General features: G+C 64.4%; 1 protein-coding gene across 1 annotated transcript; it reads right to left on the bottom strand.

The window, feature by feature from the left end:
• Positions 1 to 2,313: 2,313 nt before the first annotated feature.
• On the bottom strand, positions 2,314 to 19,453 carry COL1A1 (collagen type I alpha 1 chain). Its single transcript, XM_068418904.1, has 51 exons — positions 19,260 to 19,453; positions 17,468 to 17,662; positions 17,300 to 17,334; positions 17,164 to 17,199; positions 16,986 to 17,078; positions 16,831 to 16,899; positions 16,080 to 16,124; positions 15,769 to 15,822; positions 15,514 to 15,567; positions 15,331 to 15,384; positions 15,103 to 15,156; positions 14,945 to 14,998; positions 14,803 to 14,847; positions 14,476 to 14,529; positions 14,323 to 14,367; positions 14,079 to 14,132; positions 13,649 to 13,747; positions 13,517 to 13,561; positions 13,340 to 13,438; positions 13,022 to 13,075; positions 12,822 to 12,929; positions 12,312 to 12,365; positions 12,000 to 12,098; positions 11,759 to 11,812; positions 11,571 to 11,669; positions 11,017 to 11,070; positions 10,620 to 10,673; positions 10,462 to 10,515; positions 10,301 to 10,354; positions 10,023 to 10,067; positions 9,823 to 9,921; positions 9,553 to 9,660; positions 9,110 to 9,217; positions 8,953 to 9,006; positions 8,799 to 8,852; positions 8,561 to 8,668; positions 8,416 to 8,469; positions 7,947 to 8,000; positions 7,552 to 7,713; positions 7,282 to 7,389; positions 7,058 to 7,165; positions 6,794 to 6,847; positions 6,589 to 6,696; positions 6,303 to 6,356; positions 6,077 to 6,184; positions 5,922 to 5,975; positions 5,617 to 5,724; positions 5,254 to 5,536; positions 4,361 to 4,551; positions 4,038 to 4,280; positions 2,314 to 3,954 (listed from the first exon to the last, which is right to left on the bottom strand). The coding sequence occupies exons 1-51, from the start codon at positions 19,339 to 19,341 to the stop codon at positions 3,808 to 3,810; spliced, it is 4,362 nt and encodes a 1,453-aa protein (XP_068275005.1). The 5' UTR covers positions 19,342 to 19,453; the 3' UTR covers positions 2,314 to 3,807.
• Positions 19,454 to 20,652: the final 1,199 nt, after the last annotated feature.

The following is a 20,652-nucleotide window of genomic DNA, read 5'->3' as shown; positions in this document are numbered from 1 at the left end:
TGGGGTTTCTGCTTTATTTTTAGCCCCCTGTGAGGAGTCCAGCTGCGATGGCTGCGGGGGGGTCTGGGGGAGGTTTTGGGGTGCAGCCTGTTGTTGGGTTCCTTCTGGCTACCAACGGCACCATGAGTTTGCCAGTTCTCTGCCCCAGTCAGCCCCAAAGCTGGGTGTGCCCTGGGGCTGGGGGGGTGCTGGGCTCTGTGGGGTTGGGGTCCCGCTGTGGGGTGGGTTCCTGGTCTGTCCCTTCTTTTGGGGGGGTCCTGCTCTCCTCTGCCGCCCTCCTCAGCTGCTTTGCTCCATCTGCCTGCACCCACTCCATCCATGACCCCCCCAAAGGCTTGCACCCCCCCCAAGGGCTTGGGCTGTCCCTGGGTGTCCCCCCCCCCAGCCCTGCACAGGGAAGGAGAGAGGGATGGGGATGGGAACAGGGACAAAGGGGGGGACACAGCCCCAGGGACCTGCGGTGGCACCCCAATGCCCCCCCCGACTCACCTGGATGCCCATGTCCTGTGGGATGGGGATGGGAACAGGGACAATGGCGGGGGGGACACAGCCCCAGGGACCCGCCATGGCACCCCAATGCCCCCCCGACTCACCTGGGTGCCCATGTCCTGCAGGATGGGGATGGGAACAGGGACAACAGGGGGAACAGCCCCAGGGACCCGCAGTGGCACCCCGATGCCCCCCCCCCGACTCACCTGGGTGCCCGTGTCCTGTGGGATGGGGATGGGAACAGGGACAATGGGGGGGGAGAGCCCCAGGGACCTGCAATGGCACCCCAGTGCCCCCCCGACTCACCTGGGTGCCCGTGTCCTGCGGGATGGGGATGGGAACAGGGGCAATTGGGGGGACAGCCCCAGGGACCCGCAGTGGCACCCCGATGCCCCCCCAATGCCCCCCGACCCACCTGGGTGCCCATGTCCTGCGGGATGGGGATGGGAACAGGGACTAAGGGGGGGACACAACCCCAGGGACCTGCAATGGCACCCCAATGACCCCCCGACTCACCTGGGTGCCCGTGTCCCGCAGGATCCCACCTGGAGCCCCCCGGTTCCTCCGGCCACTCGCCCCTTCCACCGCCCGGCCCCGGGCATCCCGCTCAGCACCCCCATAACCCCTCCCCACACCCCCCAGGGGGTCCCCCAGCCCAGCCCGGCCCCTCGCCTCCGAAGAAAGGCCCTCTTTCACGGCAGCCCCTCCTCCGTGTGGGGCAGGCGCCAGGGTGGGGGTTAGGAAAACACGGGGGCCCGGGAGGAACAAGGGGACCCATTGACAGGCGGGGAGAAAGGAGCCATTGAGGCCCCGTCCCGCTGCCCGCGCAGCCCCTGCCCTGCTGCCAGCAGGGTCTCGCTCGTGCCCACCGTGAAGGTGCCCGGGAAGAGGTGAGGGGGGCACGTGGTGGGCATGGGGCACCCTGGGCACACGCGGGTACTGCTGGTGGTTGCTTTTTGCATGAGTGGGTGTGCTGGGGGGTGCTGGCGTGTGGGGGGCACACGCTGTGGGTATGGGGGGCTTGTACCGTGGCACACGCACACCACGACACGCACCATGGCACATGCACACCGTGGCACGCTTGTACCACAGTGCACACACCGTGGCACACGCTTGTACTGTGGCACAGGCACCCCATGGCACACACACCCCATGGCACGCTTGTACTGTGGCACACACACCCCATGGCACGCTTGTACCATGGCACATGCACACTGTGGCACACGTGCGCCCTGGCACACGCTTGCACCGTGGCACACGCACCGTGGCACAACTCCCGCAGCCCAAGCCCACCACCCTCACCCCCCCGCCCCATTTTCAGGGCATCTCTCCCTGCCCCACCTCCCCCAGCTGCAATGTCTCTGTGCCCCCCCCTTCCTTTTTTTGGGGGGCACCCTGTGCTGAGTGCCCCCGGCCCCCCTTGCTGTCCCTCGTGGGTCCCCATTTCCCCCCCCCATTTGGGGAGGGGACCCACAACAACGTCCCCTTCCCCGTGGGTGCGCACCCCCCTCCCCCAAATCCAGCCCAACCCGCCTCGCTGGGGGGGTGGGTCCCCCCTTCCTTCCTCTCCCCCCACCCCAGGGTAGCGGGGGGGGCTGAGCGAGGAGGAGGAGGAGGAGGAGGGCTGGGGGGGCCACGCTGGGGTGGGAGGACAGACGGGACGGGAGCGCAGAAGCTCGGTGGGAGCAGAACGGGAGCAGTCGGGATGAGAGCGGGACGGGGGACGAGGGGCTCCGTACCCCAGCACCCACCCAGGACCCCCCACCCTGACCCCCCAGGAGCGAGAGCCGGCGGCGAAGAGCACCCCAGGTTGGTTGGATCATTTCACATGCTTTATTTCAGCAGTCAGGAAAAAAAAATAATTAAAAAAAAAAAAAACCAACAAACAAACCCCCCCCCCAAAAAAAACAATTTTCAAATTATTATTATTATTATTATTATACATATACAAACTAGGTACAAACTCCGGGAGAGCCCGGAGCAGCTGCCGGGAGATGGGCTGGCAAAGGGGGGTGGGTTCGTGCCCCTCCGCGCCCGGGGAGGGATGGAGGGATGCGGGGAGGGATGGATGGATGGAGAAAAAGCTGCTGGAAGATGAGAGCGGAGCTGAAAATCCACCTGCCTGAACCCGGAAAGTGCCGTTGTCCTTTTTCCCTTTCGAGGCTTTTAATTTCTTAAATTAAAATTCTTAATTTCGTTTCTTTTTTTGGCTTTACTTTGCGTTTGCTCCGGGCTTTGCTCGCTGGCTGGGTGTGAGGGGGTTAAATAGCACCTTTAGAAAATTCACAAGTGGAGCTGGGCGGTGAAGTAGGAGGGGAAAAAGAAATAAAATAGAGGGGAAAAAAAATAAAATAGGGGGGAAAAAAATAAAATAGGGGGGAAAAAAATAAAATAGGGGGGAAATGAAAGTAAATCAAGAGGAGTCGCGTCTGTGGAGGCTGTAGCACCAGGCGGTCCCGGGCTCGGGTGGTGCGGGACCGAAATAAAGATAATTTAAAAAAAAATAAAGCCCCCCAGGATAAAAATCCCAGTGGGGAGAAAACCTCAGCGACTCGGCAGGAACTGTGAAGGGAGGAAAATAAAAATAAAAGCTCAATAAAGCAGAGATGGAGGAGAAGATGTTAGAGAAAAATTAGCACCTTTGCTCTGAACCTGGCAGGAAAGTCCCGGCACGGCTGGAAAAAGCCCGAACGAACCTAAAACTACTTGAAAATGAAATAAAATAATGGGTAAAATTTAAAAATTTAAAAAAATAACCAACCCCCCGAGGCGCAGGGGTGAGGTAGCCTTCAGCAGAGGAGCGGGGTCGGGTCTGCGGCGGCGGGGGCTCCCCTCTGCGCTCGGGCTGGAGGGATGGGGCTGCCTGAATGAAAATAAAATAAAAAAAAAATATAAACCAAAAACAAGATGGGGAGGGGGGAGAGAGGGGAAAACAACACGAAAAAGCAGCGCTGCGGGGGGGGCTCGGCGTGGCTTTGGGTGTCGATCTTCAGGGAGGAGGAGGAGGAGAGGAGGGCAAGCAAGCGAACCCACTGCCTGGTGATTTGGTTTGAAAAGTCATTTATTTTTATTTATTTTTTTAAATTTTTTTTGGTTTAATGCTTTTTTTTTCGGGGGGTTTTGTAGGTTTGGTGGTTTTTTTTTTTTCTTTTTTTACGGAAACGCAAATAGTTTTAGAGACGCTGGATAGAAACCGACACGAATTCAAGTCCATGTGAAATTTTCTCCTTTTTTTTTTTTTTGGCTGTTTTTTTTTGGTTTTTTTATTATTATTATTATTAATTATTACTCTCTCCTGTCACGCGTGGGGCGTCCGGTTTACAAGAAGCAGGCGGGGCCGACGTCGACGCCGAATTCCTGGTCTGGAGCTCCAACGTCCATGGGAGCCAAATCGATGATGGGCAGGCGAGAGGTCTTTGTCGTCTTGTACTCGATGACTGTCTTGCCCCAAGTGCCCGTGTGACTCTGCGGGGAGGTCAGGGTCAGCCCCCGCCCCATCACACGTCCCCACCACCACCACCGCCGTGACCACCCCCTGGAGCACTCACCGTGCAGCCGTCCTTGGTGACGCTGTAGGTGAAGCGGCTGTTGCCTTCAGCCCTGATCTCGATTTCGTTGGCGCCTTGGAGGAGAAGGGCCTTCTTCAGGTTGCCCGTGTCCTGGTCCATGTAGGCGATGCTGTTCTTGCAGTGGTAGGTGATGTTCTGGGTGGCTTCGGTGGACATGAGGCGGAGGAAGGTCAGCTGGATGGCGACGTCGTCTGGGTTGGAGCCCTCACCACCATACTCGAACTGCCGGAGAAGAGGCGTTAGGCACCGCAGAGCTGGTTGTCCATCCTAGTCGTCCCACCCTCATTGTCCCCCCTGCTCACCTGGAAGCCATCTCTCATCATCTCGCCGAACCAGACGTGTTTCTTCTCCTTGGGGTTCTTGCTGAGGTACCAGTTCTTCTGGGCAATAGTGGCCTGGGTGGGGTAGACGCATGTCTGGCCCGTCTCCATGTTACAGTAGACCTTGATGGCGTCCAGGTTGCAGCCTTGGTTGGGGTCAATCCAGTATTCGCCTGTGGGGCAGAGGGAGGGGGTCAGGGAGTGGGGAGGGAGGTGAGTGGCCATGATGGTTGGAGGATGGAGGTGAGGAGCAGCCATGTAGGATGGATGGAGGTGAGGAGCAGCCATGAGGGATGGAGAGATGGAGGTGAAGAGCAGCCATGAGGGATGGAGAGATGGAGGGGAGGAGCAGCCATGAGGGATGGAGAGATGGAGGGGAGGAGCAGCCATGTAGGATGGAGGTGAGGAGCAGTTATTGAGGGATGGAGGTGAGGAGTGGGTGGGAGGGACAGAGGATGGAGGGATAGGTGAGGGGTAGCTGTGAGAGATGGAGGATGAAGGAATGGTGGGTGGAGGTGAAGAGCAGCTGTGAGAGATGGAGGAGGAAGGTGAGGAGCAGGTAGGAGGGATCTGAGGGGGGTGGAGCATGGAGTTGAGCAACAGCCATGAGGAAGGAGGTGAGGAGAAGCTGTGAAAAATGGAGGATGAAGGGATGGATGGAGGTGAGAGGCAGGTAAGAGGTTTGGAGGTGAGGAGCAGCCACAGGAAGTAGAGGATGGAGGTGAGAGCAACCATCAGAGACAGGGTGGAGGAATGAAGGTGAGAATCAACCAGGGAGGGTGGAGGAAGGATAGAGGTGAGGAGCAAGGAGAAAGGACAGAGGGATGGAGGTGAAAGCATCCCAGAGGGACGCAGGGACCGGCGGGGACACTGACCGCTCTTCCAGTCGCCGTGGCACATCTTCAGGTCGCGGCAGGTACGGGCAGGGTTTTTGCGGGTGCCCTCGGGGCTGCGGATGTTCTCGATCTGCTGGCTCAGGCTCTTGAGGGTGGTGTCGACCTCCAGGTCCCGGTCGCGCATCACGTTGGGGTCGTCAGCTCGGTAGTAGCGTCCGCCGTCGTGGGCCTTCTCCTGGGGTGGCTGGGGCAGGAAGCTGAAGTCGAAGCCACCGCTGGGGGGGCCGGGAGGACCAGGGGGGCCAGGTGGGCCGGGGGGACCCTGCGGGAGGAGGAGGATGGTGAGCAGGAGATGAAGGCAGGCAGCGCTGGGTGGGCAGCGGCGGAGGAGCTGATACATACGACTGGGCCGACGTCGCCGGTGCGACCGCGGGGGCCGGGGGGACCGATGGGGCCGGGCAGCCCGTTGAGACCATCTTTGCCGGCAGCACCAGCAGAGCCAGGAGGACCCTGCGGGAGAGGAGAGAGGGTGAGCGCGGCCATCCCACCCGGGCAGAGTCGTCCCCTCCAGCCCCAACCCACGTCCCCATGAGGAACTTGGTGACAGCAGGGAGATGTCCCCATGAGGAACCTGATGACAGCGGGGACCCTCTCCCCCCAGCATGCTCCAGCCCTGGCTGGAGGTCGTGGCTCAGTTGAGAACTTACTCGTGGACCAGCAGGACCAGAAGCACCAGAAGGACCTTGTTCACCAGGAGAGCCCTATGCAAAGCAAGGAGCAAGAAGAGGTCCCATCAGCATCTCGCTCTGCTTCCAGGATGTGGGGCAGCACCCAGGGGCCACCGTCACCCTGTGGGACTTACAGGAGGACCAGGTGGGCCCTGGAGACCGGAGAAGCCTCTGTGACCCTTCATGCCTCTGTCACCCTGTTCACCGGTTTCACCTTTGTCACCACGAGGACCTTGTGGACCCTGGAGGAGGAGGAGGAGGAGGAGGAAGATGTGTTGAGCGGGGTCCAGGCCAGCCACTGCCCCCGCGCCCACGGGGACGCAGAAGCACCAAGGAGGATGGAGGAGAACATCAACTTACAGCAGGACCACGAGCACCAGCAGGACCAGGGGCGCCAGCAGGACCTTGGGGACCCTGGGACAGGAGAGAAGGGGACAGGTTAGAGCATCCTCCACCTTCTGCTGCCACCGGCTCGGGGCAGCATCACCCTGGGTGGGGCGGTGGGACTCCACTGGCCAGAGCTGAGCCTGGGGCCAGGCCCTGACCCACCATGGGTTTGTGGGGTCAGACCTTGGTCCACAACTGGGCCAGGCCCGGGGTGACCCCTGGGCTGGGGCGGGGGGACACTGGGCAGAGCATCACTTACGGTCTCACCGCGATCTCCGTTCTTGCCAGCAGGACCGACGGGGCCGGGGGCACCGGGGGCACCAGGAGCACCAGGGGGGCCGGCGGGGCCTGTCTCACCACGGTCACCCTGCGAGGAGGAGGAGGAGGAGGAGGAAGAGGAGAGGTCAGCGTGGGCCAGCGCAGCCCCATCGCCCCCTCCCGCAGCCCCCCCCCACCCTCCTCACCTTGGGACCAGCAGCACCATCACGACCAGGGGCACCTTCAGCACCGGGAGCACCCTACGGAGGAGCAAAGACCCCCTCGTTAGGGCAGGCGGGGGCTAACGAGGGCCTGGATGGCACCGACTCCCCTCAGCCCACCGCGGGCCCCGCCGAACACCGCCACGGCAACGTCCACGAGTGCCACGAGTTGGCCAGTCCTCAGCACAGCGAGCCCAGCACCGACGGGTCCGTGCCCCCCAACACCGACTGTTGCCCACCACCACTCACCTCACGTCCAGCTTCACCGGGGGGTCCAGCCAGGCCGGGGGGGCCCATGGGGCCGGGAGGACCACGCTCACCGGGGGAACCGGAGGGACCTTGTTTGCCGGGTTCACCCTGCAGAGGGGAGAGGACGGGGCAGGGGGGGTCAGAGAGTGGCCACCACCCTCCCGTGCAGGTGAGTGGGACCCTGGGGGGGGTCCCAGCGTCGTCGGAGCCCCCCGGGTACTCACAGAGGGGCCGGGCAGCCCGGGGAAGCCTCTCTCGCCTCTCTGTCCAGGGAGACCGACGACACCGCGCTGGCCGGCGATACCTTGGGGTCCGGGGGTGCCGGGAGCGCCCTGGGGGGGGGACACAGGGCACCTCAGGGTGGTGGCAGCGGCCGGGGCCACCGTCCCCATGGAGGAGACGGCCGAGGGATGCCGGGCTGGGGTGGGGGGAGCATGATGCTGCCCGGCACCCCCGGCTCGGTGGAGGGGGTCCGACTATGGGGGGTGACTTACGATGGGGCCGTCAGCGCCGGGGGAGCCCTTCTCGCCGGAGGGGCCGGGGGGGCCAGCGGGGCCGGGCTCGCCGGGGCGGCCAGCGGGGCCGGTTTCACCGCGGGGTCCTTTGCCACCTTCCTTCCCGCTGGGGCCGGGGGGGCCGGGGAGGCCGATGTTCCCCTGGGCGGGGGCGAGGGGGGGGATGATGCCGTCAGGCAGCAGCCTGGGACCCCCCCAGCTGCCAGCTGAAGGGCGGCCAGGGGTGTCCCAGTGCCAACTGGGACAGGGCGGCCACGTGGAGCTGCCTGGGTGGGTGCCCAGCACCTCCCGTCCTGCATCCCCCCATCACCAGCAGCCGCCATCCAGCCCCCTCCCGCCCCCCCGACCCCCCCGCCAGGGCTGGGGGTACTCACGGAGGGGCCGGGGGGTCCAACTCTTCCAGCAGCACCAGGGAAACCAGTAGCACCCTGGAAGGGGGAAAAGCCGGAGTCACCAGGGGCCGGGTCCAGGTGTCACCTGCCCCCACGGTGGAGCGGGTCCAGGGGACCGTCCCCTGTCTGGGGCCCACCTCAGGGAGCCCCGGGGCTGGTGGCCAGGGGGAAAGCGTCCATCCAGGGGGAGCTGGGGTTGATTTATGGGGGGGGATAGAGGCAAACCCCCCCTTTTCCCCTCTGCTCCATCCCCACCATGGGGTAAAGCCACCCTGGGGCGATGCCACCTCCTCAGGAGGTTTTAGGGGTGCCACAGCCCGCCCCCCACCCCACGGTGTGGGGGGGACGGAGCGAGGTGCAGCGGAGAGTTAAGCCACTTCGGGGGTGTTCGTGTCCGGGGGTGTTCCCTGGGGTCCCCAAAGCCCCCTGACACCATGAGACTGGTACTTACTGGGGGTCCAGCGCTACCGCGAGCACCTTTGGGACCAGGAGCACCAACAGCACCCTGGAGAGGAGGAGGAAGAGGAGGAGAGAGGTGAGCCACTGCGTGGGGCTGGACCCCGAGAGGGTGTGGGGTGGGTGGGGGGGCAACTTACGGCAGGGCCAGGAGCACCGGTGGGGCCGGCAGGGCCGGGGGGACCGGCATCACCCTTGGCTCCAGCATCACCAGTTTCACCTTTAGCACCAGGCTGGCCGTCGGCACCCTGTGGGGGAGCGGAGTGGGGTGAGCCCCGGGGTTGGGGGGCACAGCATCACCCCAGCGGGGCAGGATCGGGCCCCCCGGGGCAGGATCGGGCCCCCCGGGGCAGGGAGGAGCGAGGCCGTCGCACTTACAGGGGGGCCAGCAAATCCAGCAGGGCCGGGAGGGCCGGGCTCGCCGCGGTCACCCTAGGGAGACGGTGAGAACGGTGTCACCCCAGGCAGGGGACGGCCACCAAAGGATGGCCACCCACAGCAGAGCCATCAGCCAGGGTGGGGGGACACTTACGGGAGAACCACGGGCACCAGTGGGACCAGCAGGACCCGGGGGACCAGCTTCACCCTGGAAAAGGGGAGGAAAACCAACAAGGTCAAGGCTGTGGCGAGGAGGTGGTGGTGGGTACTGGGACACACCGGTGCAGTGTGGGGCCAGGGCAGAGCCCTACCTTGTCACCGGGAGCACCAGCGGGGCCGGGGGGGCCGATGGGGCCGGTCAGACCTCGGAGACCGTCTTTGCCAGGAGCGCCGTCAGCACCTTTGGGACCGGGGTCACCCTGGGAGGGGAAGAGGATGGTGGGTTACCTGGGGAGGTCCCCTCTGGGGGGACACCCCCCCCTTTTCCCTCTCCCTTCTGCAGTGCAGAGCTGGCTCATCCTCCCTGGGAGAGGCTGGGACCATCCTCCTCCTCCTCCTCCCAGGCTCCAGCGGGGGGGAAGAGCTGTCCCCAAGTGCCACGCTCGGATGGGGACAGAGGTGGCACTGAGCATCCCTTCCCTCAGGGGCTGCTGCCCTGGCGTACAGAGCACATCCAGCCCTGAGGGGGGACAGGGATGGCCGGGAGCAGAGAACCAAGGGGGGGACATCAGGATTTGGGGGGGGGGACACGTACTCTGTCACCCTTGGCGCCTGGCAGGCCGGCAGCACCACGCTCTCCGGGCATACCCTGCAGACCGGGGGGCCCTTGGCCTCCGGGGGCACCGGGAGCACCAGCATCGCCCTGGGCACAAGAGACAGAAAAGGGGCGTTAGTGAGAACCCAGCAAAAGGGGGTGAAGCCAAACCCACCCCCCCCTTTACATCTGCACCCCAAGAGCCGCCAGCTGGGGACGGTCCCACATCACCGGGACGGCCCCAACCCCGAGCTGAGACCTCGCACCTACCTTAGCACCATCGTTACCGGGAGCACCGTTAGCACCACGAGGACCTTGGGGACCGGGGGGCCCTTGGACGCCGCGTTCACCGGGGAAACCTCTCTCGCCCTGGAGAGGGGAGGCAGGAGGGGGGCCGAGGCCGTCAGGGGGGCAGTGGGCACCGGGGGGGTGCCGAGAGCCGGCCGGGGAGTGAGCGGGGTTCAACTTACCCTGGCACCGGCGGGACCGGGGGCACCGGCATCTCCGGGGACACCCTATAAGGGGGGGAGAGGGTGCGGGGTCAGCACAGGAAGGGGTGGCCCTGGGGACCGGCGGAGGGGTCCCCGGGGTGTCCTCAGGGGTGGGGAGGGGATGCCACAGTCCTGGGGGGACAGGGCAGGGCTGGGGTCTCTGCTGCTCCCAGGGGAGAGGTTACATGGAGCACGTTGCTTCAGGGGGTGCCCTGTCAATGGGGAGGGGACAGGGATGGTGCCACCCCACAGCTCACCTGCTCACCGGGCTTGCCAGCCTCACCGGGGGGGCCAGCGGGGCCCGGCAGACCCTGGCGAGGAAGAAGAAGAGCGATGAGACACCACGGAGGTGGGTGACCAAAGGGGATGAGGAAAGGGACAACGTCACCCCGCTGCCCTGGGTGGTTTGTCCCCTCACCTGGAAGCCAGGAGCACCAGCGGGACCTTGTTCACCTCTTTCTCCAGCGGGACCCTGGGGGAGAAAGGACAAGTGTGGGCGGGGGGCAGTGGGCTCCACAGCGCCTCTTCCAGTGGCCGAGCGTGGCCACGGGTGGTCAAGGGCTGCTCGATACTCACGGTGGGGCCGGGAGGACCTTGGGCACCAGCTTCACCGTCTTTGCCAGCAGCACCCTGCGGAGGGGGGAGAGGAGGGTGCTCAGAGCACAGCCCCCACCTGCAGCCCAGCGATGTCCCCAGGGGACTCTGCACCCCCCCGGATGAGGTGCGGGGCTGGATGCGGCCGGAGCATCCTTCGAAGGGCGGGAGGAGCCGTGGCCACTTGCCCGTGGCCACGTCACCTCCCCGCTGTCCCCAATCCAAAGCTGGTGGCAGCCACCGGGCTGGAGTCCTGGCCACCTCAACCCGCTGCTGTCTTTGGCCTTGGAGCCTTCCCTGGCCCCATCCCTGCCACCCCACACCCTGTCCCTGCCACCCCACACCCCGTCCCTGCCACCCCACGCCGGGGAACACTTACGACAGCGCCTGGGGGACCGGGGGCTCCTCGCTCACCGGGTTTGCCAGGCTCACCCTGAAAGCAAGAGAGCAGGATGAGACCTGTGAGGGCACCACGACACCAACGGGCACAAGCCTGGCAGCTGGAAGATGCCCCAGCGCAGCCCTCCCTGCAGGGACACGTCCCCTGAGCCCTCTCCTGGGGCGCCTGCTCCATGGGAGCCACGTGCCCACCCACAGCCACTGTCCTGGGTGGTGGCTGTGGCTGGTGGGTGGGAATCCCTCGTGGGGCAGGACTCCTGTGTCCTCCTGGAGTCCCCCATGGACCAGGACCCCTGTGTCCTGCTCTAGTCCCCCATGGACCAGGACCCCTGTGTCCTCCTGGAGTCCCCCATGGACCAGAACCCCTGCATCCTCCTGAAGTCCCCCATGGACCAGGACCCCTGTGTCGTCCTGGAGTCCCCAATGGACCAGGACCCCTGTGTCCTCCTGGAGTCCCCCATGGGGCAGGACCCCTGCATCTGCAGCATCACCTCCAGCAGCCCCCCCAGGGAGGCAGCACCCACTCCCACTCACCGCAGCACCTTTGGGACCTGGGAAACCCATCACGCCAGCTTGACCTCTGGCTCCGGGGGGGCCGGGGGGACCGGGGCGTCCGTCTTGACCAGCGGGACCCTGTGATGGGGGGGAAGCGAGCGAGCGCCCCGTTAGCAGAGCTCACGGCGAGCCAAGGGAGGGGCGAGGCATTGGTGGGTCCAACTTACCGGGGGGCCAGTCTTGCCGTCGGGGCCGGGGCTCCCAGGGCTTCCAGTCAGACCCTGCAAGGGGGCACGGGGGGCGTTAGGAGCTCAGGGCTCCCAGAGATGCTCCAGCGAGCATGGGCGTCCCGGCAAGCGGCACGGAGAGCGTGGCCACCGGCATCCATCCCCAGAGCAGGGCCACCAGCGCGGTGGCCGGGCGGACGTGGCTCGCTGCTGCTGGAGGCCCCACCGTCACCGCGCTCACCTTGGCACCGGGGAGGCCGGGTTCCCCGGGGCGTCCAGCTTCACCAGGAGATCCTTTGGGGCCAGCGGGGCCGGGGGAGCCGCGCTCACCGGGGGGACCCTGCGGAGGGGTGGGAGAGGGGACAGGGGTTACCCCAGCTGCAGGGCAGCACCCGGGGACGGGGACAAGAGCCATGTCACCAGAGGTGGTGGTGGCACAGAACCAGCTTGGCCACCACGTGGGGACAGGTGACAAATGCCCCGTGTCCCCACGGCCCCGTTGAGGACACGGTTTTCTCGCCCGGACAGGCAGGAGGGAGACGTGGGCACCTACCTTGGGACCAGCGATGCCATCAGCGCCGGGGAAACCACGGCTGCCGGGAGCACCCTGCGAGGGACACGAGAGGGGTCAGTGAGGGGACACGCGGTGACCGGGGGGTTTGGGGGTGCAGGAGGGGGATGCGCTGATGTGGGACCCGGCCACCCGTGGGAGCAGCCTGGTGACCCTGCGGAGATGCTGCACTGGAGACCTCGGGGTGGGGTGTTGGAAGGGGCTGGGGGTGTCACTGGACATCGGGAGATGGGAGGAGGATGGGGATGGGGACAGGGACATGGCAGGGATGGGACAGGGATATGGCAGGGATGGGACAGGGATATGGTGGGGATGGGACAGGGATGTGGCAGGGATGGGACAGGGATATGGCGGGGATGGGACAGGGATATGGCAGGGATGGGACAGGGATATGGCGGGGATGGGACAGGGACATGGTGGGGATGGGACAGGGATATGGCAGGGATGGGACAGGGACATGGCAGGGATGGCACAGGGACCGCAGCTACTCACTCTCTCGCCGGCGGGGCCGGGCAGCCCAGCGGGGCCGGGCTCCCCACGAGCTCCTCTCTTGCCTTCCTCACCGGCTGGGCCGGGGGGACCTTGGACACCAGCAGGACCCTGGGGAAGGAGGTGGAGAGCTGAGCGCCCGTGGGGTGCAGGGGAGCCAGGAGGGGCCGAGCCCCCGAGGGGACATCAGGGGGGTCACTTACGGCTTCGCCTTTGGCACCAGTGTCTCCCTTGTTGCCTGGAGCACCGGGTTCTCCCTGGGGGAGAAGGAGAGAGGAGGGAAAAGCCCTTTAACACCAGATCGATGGGCAAAGGGAGCCCTGAGCCGCATCCTGCCCGGCCCCTCAGCAGGCGGGGGGATGCTCAACGTCTGTGAGCCCCCAGCACCATCCTGCGAGGAGGGGGCATGGCTGGAGGAGACATCTCCAGGTGGGGCTGGAGCCACCTCCAGCAGGTCCCTGGAGCAGAAGGAGGGATCAGACCCCCGGAGGAGGCGGGTGGAGGGGTCTGGGGATACTCACGCTGTTACCCTTGGGACCAGGGGCACCGCTGGGACCCTGGGGTCCGGAGGGACCGCGGGCACCGGGGAAGCCGGGAGCGCCAGCGATGCCAGGAGCACCCTACGAGAGGGGGATGAGGTGGTGAGGGAGCAGCACGGCCCCTCGGCCTAGAGGCGGGGGGGGACGAGGGACACTCACGGTTGCACCCTTGGCACCGGGTTGACCATCAGCACCAGGATTGCCCTGCAGAGAGGAAGAGGAGGAGGAAGGTTATGCCGGGGCTGGCAGGACACGAGGCCGAAGGACAAGGAGCCATCGGGTGCCACTTACAGCAGGACCAGCAGCGCCAGCAGGGCCGGGGGGACCGGGCTCACCGCGGGCACCTTGGGGACCTTCGCTGCCACGAGCTCCCTGGGGACCAGTTTCGCCCTGGGGAGGAAGAGGAGGGAGGAAGAGCCGTGAGCACGAGGGCTGCCCCGAACCCCCTGACGTGGCGGGTTTCCCCCTCCAGCTGCAACTCCTTTCCCACGGAGGCAACGCCAGGAGAGGTGCCCATGGGACTTGGCTGGGGACGTCCCCGTCCCCCCCACTGCCCCAGGCAGCAGCGAGCCCACGGCACTTGGGGCTTTCTCGTTTCTGAGCCACGTGGGGAACTCATTCGATGCTCAGTCCTTCTCCCCCACCCTATATTCCCAGTTTCCACCAGTATCTCCCAGCCCAGGAGATGCCACCTGGGAGGAGCTGGTCAGGCAGGTCCTACCTTAGCACCAGCAGCACCAGGGAAGCCGGGGGGACCAGCGGGGCCAGTTGGACCCTAAACAGGAGAGAGGGCACATGTCAGAGGAGGGATCCCACCTCGCAGGTCTGGCACTGGTGGGTTGTCCAGGCAGCCAAGCTCTGGCCCCTGGCCAGGATGGGATGGGATGGGATGGGATCTCCCTCTGGAGACGCTGGAGCTGATGGCAGGTGCTGGTAGAGGGTGGATGGATCTGGGGGTTACTTACGGGAGGACCAGCAGCACCAGGAGCACCGTCATTACCACGAGCACCCTGCGGGAGAGGAGGCACCCGTTAGTGATGCCCACCACAGGAGAGGTGGCCCCCCCCCATCCCCCCCACCCCGGGGCAGGGGATGCTCAGCCCAAACCCCATACTCACAGCGGGGCCAGATGGACCGGGACGGCCTCTCTCACCAGGAAGACCACGAGGACCCTGGGGAGGGAAGGGGACATGTTTGGGTCACCAAGAGAGACACTTTGCCCTTTTGGGGCCTCCCCCCACCCCTGTGCCCCCTCATCCCCCCCTTGCTCCTGCTCACAGTGACATTTCCAGGGGCTCAAACCCCCTTCCACCCCATGGGAACCCCGTGGGAACCATCCCTGAGGACGAGCTGTTTCCCCATCACGTCTTGCCCCCCCATCCCCGTCCCCTTTTGCTGGGGGGGGCTCAGATCCCCCCACGCTCCCCAGGGACCCCAGCACTCACCATCTGCCCAGGAGCACCGTTCTCCCCAGGGCTGCCGGGCTCGCCCTATGAGAAAGGACAACATTGAGGGACCTGCTCCAGAGGGAGGGACCAGTGATGACTTTACTGGGGTGACAGAGGTGACACCGCCACCGCTCCTCACCTTGGGGCCAGCAGGACCAGGCTCACCCTTGGCACCATCCAGACCACTGAAGCCCTGGGGAGCAGGAGAGAGAGAAGGGGGGGGGTCAGGAGGGGACCCCCAGCGAGGTCAGGCTCCCCCTTCCCCTAAACCCTGTGCAGGGGACAGGAGGGACTCACCCTGTGACCCTTCATGCCTGGCAGACCGGCGGTTCCTGGCAGACCACGGGCACCCTAGGAGAAGAGGGCAGGAGGTGATGGAGATGCTCGGGGTGGCTGTCCCTGCACCCCATTACCCTGTCCTCAGGGGGGGAGCAGGCAGCTGGTGTCACGTCCTTGCTGTGCCACCAGGCAGGACAAGGTGGGGGTGTCCCCTCCCGTGGGGGACTCCATCGAGGAGCATCTCACCTGGGGGCCGGGGGGACCGCGCTCTCCGGGGCGGCCGGGCTTTCCAGCTTCACCCTAAGGAGAAGGACACCACGTTGGTGGCATGTCCCCAAGCCAGGCAGCTCCTGCTCACCTGGGCAAGGGGTTGGCAGGGCCACCAGACCCCAAACTGGGGTGGGGGAGACCCCATCCAAGGCCACTTACGTCATCTCCGTTCTTGCCAGGGGGGCCAGCTGGACCACGGGGACCCATGGGACCCTAGGAGAGATGCAGGGTGGGGGTGAGGGTGCTGTGGGTGATGGCTGTGCCCTGTCACCCTGTCACCCAGGCTGGGCAGCACCGGGTGTTGGTGTCCCCACAGCTCTGGGGACGGCGTGGCCACAGGCAGGGCTGGGAACGGGCAGCCTTGTCCCCATCCCTGTGGGACGTCAGGCTGGAGGAGGAGGTGGCAGGACTCACAGAAGCACCAGGCTCTCCGGGTTCACCAGGGGGACCTTGGAAACCTTGGGGACCCTGCAGGGAAAAAAGAAAAGAGAAAAAGGAAAAAATGGGTTAGAAAAAGGGAAGATTGGGCCAGCAGAGCCCGCTGGCAGTGGCAGTCCCCCCCCGTACGGTGGCGCAAGGACGTGTGTCCCCACGTGTTCCCCACGTGGTCCCGTGCCCATCAGGAAGGTGTGACGCCATGTCCCGTCCCACCCAGCCTCCCGCCACCCCAAGGGACCCTCAGGGCTGCTGGTCCCCAGAGCAAGAGGGCAGGAGGAGACACTCACCGGAGCGCCAGGAGGGCCGGGGAGACCGCGGGGACCCGCTGGACCCTGGGGGGACAATGGAAAGCGGTGGTGAGTGGCTGCCATGTCACCCTGTCCCCATCCCTGTCCCCATCACCATCCATTCCCTGTCCCCCATCACCACCCCATCTCTGTCCACACTGCTGCACCACTGCCACCCCATCAGCACCCCATCCCTGTCCCCATCACCACCCCATCCCTGTCCCCAATGCCACCCCATTGCTGTCCCCATTGCCACCCCACCACCATCCCATTTCTGTCCCCATCACCACCCCCTCCTTGTCCCCATCATGACTCATTCCCTGTCCCCATTGCCACCCCATCACGAAGCCATCCCTGTCCCTATCACCACTCATCCCCTGTCCCCATCGCCACCCCATCTCTGTCCACAGTGCTGCACCGCTGCCACCCCATCACCACCCCATCCCTGTCCCCATTGCCGCCCATTCCCTGTCCCCATCACCACCCCATTCCCTGTCCCCATTGCTGCCCTATCCCTCTCCCCATTGCCACCCATCACCACCCCATTCCTGTCCCCATTCCAGTCCCCATCCCTGTCCCCATCCCTGTCCCCATCACCTCCAGGACTGACATCCCTCCCACCTCCTACGGCTCAGCAGCATCCTCAGCACCACCAACACGGGATGCGCTCCCAGCACCTCACCCAGCTTCACACGCCCCCTGGTCCCCCCTGTGTCCCCCCCACAAGGACCCCTGCCACCCCGGTGCTCACCATGGGGCCGGGCACGGCCATGCCACCGGCTTTCTCGTCGTAGCCATAAGACATTTGAGGAGCGAAGTTCTGAGGGCAGGAGGGAGAGGAGGGGGTGAGCGGGGCGCGGGCACCCCCACGGGGGTCTGCACCATGGGGGTACCCCCCATACTCACTCCGCCGAGGCCTGGAGGACCTGGAGGGCCTGGGGGTCCTGGCATGCCAGGCTGTCCAGGGATGCCATCTCTGCCAGGGGGGCCGGGGAGTCCCTGTGGGGGGGGAGAAAAGGGGGTGAGCCCCAGCGGGACGGGGGGTCCCAGCGGAGCTGGGGGGATCTGGGGGGGCGATACCCACCCTGTCTCCTTTGGGGCCGGTGTCTCCCTTAGGACCCTGTCAGGGAGAAGAGAGATGGGTGGTTAGACAAGGGGGGGTGTCTCCAAAACTAGGTGGGGGATGTCGGGGGGTTTGGGGGGGCGAAGGGAGCCCTTACCTCTATTCCAGCGCTTTCTGGGTAGGCAGGGGCGGCTGCGGGGGAAAGGACGGGTGTTTAGGGGAGCCCGGCATGACCCCCCCACCCCACGCAACCCCACAGGACGCTGAGCCGGGGCTCCCGAGGGGGACAGGGCTGGGGACAGGGGACAAGGACACGCCACGGTACCGTCGGTGTCGGGACAGATGGGGCAGCACTCTCCGAAGGGGATCTCGGCGTTGGGGCAGTCGGAGGTGTCCTCGCAGATCACCTCGTCGCAGAGGATGCTGCCGCTGTCGCAGACGCAGATCTGGCACGGTTCGGGTTTCCACACATCCTTGTCGTTGTACGTTAGCCCATCCTGTACGCAGCTTCCAGTTTGAACTGGGAGAGAAATGGGAAGCGTGAGGGTTGGGGTGGGCACGGCAGCAGCCCCCCATAACGCCCTTCCCTTGCTCTCCCCCCCTCTCCTGGCTCCTGCAGCCTTTCTCCCTTCATCTGGTTCTCATCAGCCCATCGCGGTGACACGGGAAAAAGCACCACAATAAACTGCTCTTCCCACAGACGCTGGAATTTAAACAAAACCCTCCAGCCAGTTCGTTACGTCCCGTGGCGGATGGGGCCAAGGCAAATACCCCCGCGGAGGGCAGGGGGGTGGCACTGGGGGGGTCCCTGTTGTCTGTGGGGGGACAGGGATGGGGATGGGGATGGGGATGGGATGGGGATGGGGATGGGATGGGAATGGGGTGGGTTGGCCCCAATGTCTGGGCTGAAATTAGATCCAGGCGGCTGCGGGATGGGGCTGGATGAGGCCAGATGTGCTGGGGAATGAGAGGCCAGAGAGTGGAAACAGGCGGGGAGGGAGTGGGGGGGGGGTGACGTGGGGAGGGGCAGGGCGGTGTGCCAGGGCCTGGGGCTGGCCCCCACGGTGGGGAAGGGTCCCTGGGAAGGGGCACGGGGGTGGCGTGGCCTGTGGCTTCCTGCTTGGTTAAAAAAAGGGTAAAAAAAGGGTAGAAAAAGGCAAAAAGCAAAAAAAAAAAGGTAAAATAAATGCAAAATAAGGAAAAATAAGGAAAAATGCAAACGGGACATTGCAAAATGCCAGATGCAGAGTGTGACCCGCAGGGTGTAAAATGCACTTTGTCAAATGCAAAATGCAGAATGCAAAAAAAAACCCAAAAGGGCACAAAAAATCCCCCCCCCCCCAAATGATAAAATTGGGCAAAAGGCGCCGGGCGCCCCGGGCCTGGCTCGGTCCCAGGGTCCCCCCGTGTCCCCACGCCCGCAGACAGCCCAGTGGGGTGTGGGGGGACCCTTCGGTGGGGGGATGCTGACCCCAGCCGTGCCCCCCCAGCCCCTCGAGCCCCCGGCCCACGGGGAGGCCACGGGCCGCGGCGCGGGGTGGCCGAGCAGGGCCAGCCTGGCCAGCCCCGACTTTACGGGCTGCAGAAACATTTTCCTTATGAATCATCCGAGACTTTTCTAATTCTTTCCTGATGGCTTTCGCAGATCCCGGGGCCAAGCCCCCCCTCTCTCCCCCCCTCGCCGCTCTTTCCCCCCTTTCCCTTCCCTGCCTCCTCCTCCTCCTCCCCTTCTTCCCCGGCTCCCTCCTTCCCCGCCGGCTCCTCTCCACCCTTCCCTCCCTCCCCGCTCTTGGCAGGACGCCCCGACTCTCCACGTCGCCACAGACCCCCCCTCAACCCCTTTCACCCCCCTAACCCCAAATCCCCACCCTACCCACTTTTTCCTCCTTTTTTTTTACTTTTTCCTCCTTTTTTTTTACTTTTTCCCCCTTTTTTTTTTTACTTTTTCCCCCATAATTTCCCTCAACTTGAGGTTATTTTTTTCCTCACTCCACACACCCCTTCCCCAAACCCCACAGCAGTGGGGTGAAGCACCAAAGATGCCACCCAACCCCACTCCCACCCACCACCCCGCATCCCACCGGCGGCGAGGACCACCGCGGACGCCGGCTACTCACTGTCTTCTTCTCCTTGCCCGCGGGTGAGTAGCACAGTCGCTGCTATCAACAGCAGTAACCGAGAATCCACAAAGCTGAACATGTCTAAATATTAGACATGTAGACTCTTTGGGGTCTCTTTTTGTTCTTAGGTTGGGGTCATACGGGGCCGATCCCACTTCTGGAATTCCCAAATCCAGACCCCAGCAGAAACTTCCTCCTGCCCTTTGCCCACTCCTTCGCCACCCCCTTATATACGATGCGACGACGGGGAGAGGTGGGACCCGGCGCAAGCGGGGAATTTTGGACGGCCCCTCGGCCAATCAGCGGCACCCAGCGAGTCGGGGGGCACCCCGTGTTACCCCCCCCTCCTCAGCCCCCCCCCGCTTCATCCGTGCACACGCATACACAGACGTGCACACGCGTGTCGTCCCGCAGCGGGGCTGGGAGCGACGGTTGTGGGGTGGATGGGAAGGGGATGTTGGGGGGGTGGGAGGGGAGTTTGGGGGTGTATTTTTTTTGGGGGGGGGGGGGTTTGTACATGCTGAGGTGTTCGGGGGGCTGGATGTGGCCGGGCGGGGTGGGGACAGGCGATGTGGCACGTGGCGCTTTGGGGACCCCGGTGCCACGCGACGCCGGGTGCCACACTGGGTGGGGGGGGGGGGGGGGTCAGGGTGCTGCAAACACCCACTCCCACCTGCAACCACCCACCCCACCACCCACCCACCACCCACCCAGCCCCACGGGGACCCTCGTTCAGTGGGACCGAGCCCCCAGCACGGCGCAAAGACCGAGGGCACGAGCACCATCACCCCAGCATCCCTTGGGCGAGGACCCCCACCCACGGACACCCCAAAACACCACCAAGAAACACTCATTTGTGGTTTTTTTTTCCTATTTTTTCCCATTTTTCCCTTTCTTCCTGCGTTTCCTCCCCTCCTCGCCGTCCCGCTCCCCTCGCTCCCCCCCTGGCACGCCTCCACGGCCGTTTCCACATTCGAAGGAGCCACGTTGGTTGGAAAAAAGCAAAAAAAAAGAAGCAAAAAAAAAAAAAAAATGCTCCTTGACAATAATCCACAATATCCACCGTGCAATTTGGGGAGGGCGTAATTACACGCCAAAAAATATACGTATTTACCAGGGCCGGGGCGGGCGCCTGGAGCTCGGGGATGGACGGGGGAAAGAGCCCTGCAAGGGCAATGTGGCACCCAAGGGGTGTCACCCCCTCTTTAAGGGTGATTATTATATTTTAGAGGTGATTATTTAAGGGGCTGGGGGGAGCAAAGAGCTGGGGCCAAGGCCTCACACCTCTGCTTGTCCCCCCCGCCATCACCATGCTCTTGCAGGCTCACGCTGGGAGCACTGGGAGCACTGGGAAACCACGTCCGAGCGGGAGCTCCCACCAAATCACTTC

Source organism: Nyctibius grandis, chromosome 26 (genome assembly GCF_013368605.1).
Source record: "Nyctibius grandis isolate bNycGra1 chromosome 26, bNycGra1.pri, whole genome shotgun sequence".
NCBI classification, from domain to species: Eukaryota; Metazoa; Chordata; class Aves; order Nyctibiiformes; family Nyctibiidae; genus Nyctibius; species Nyctibius grandis.
The sequence above is the reverse complement of the archived record's forward strand: the minus strand, read 5'-3'. Positions and strand labels throughout refer to the sequence as shown.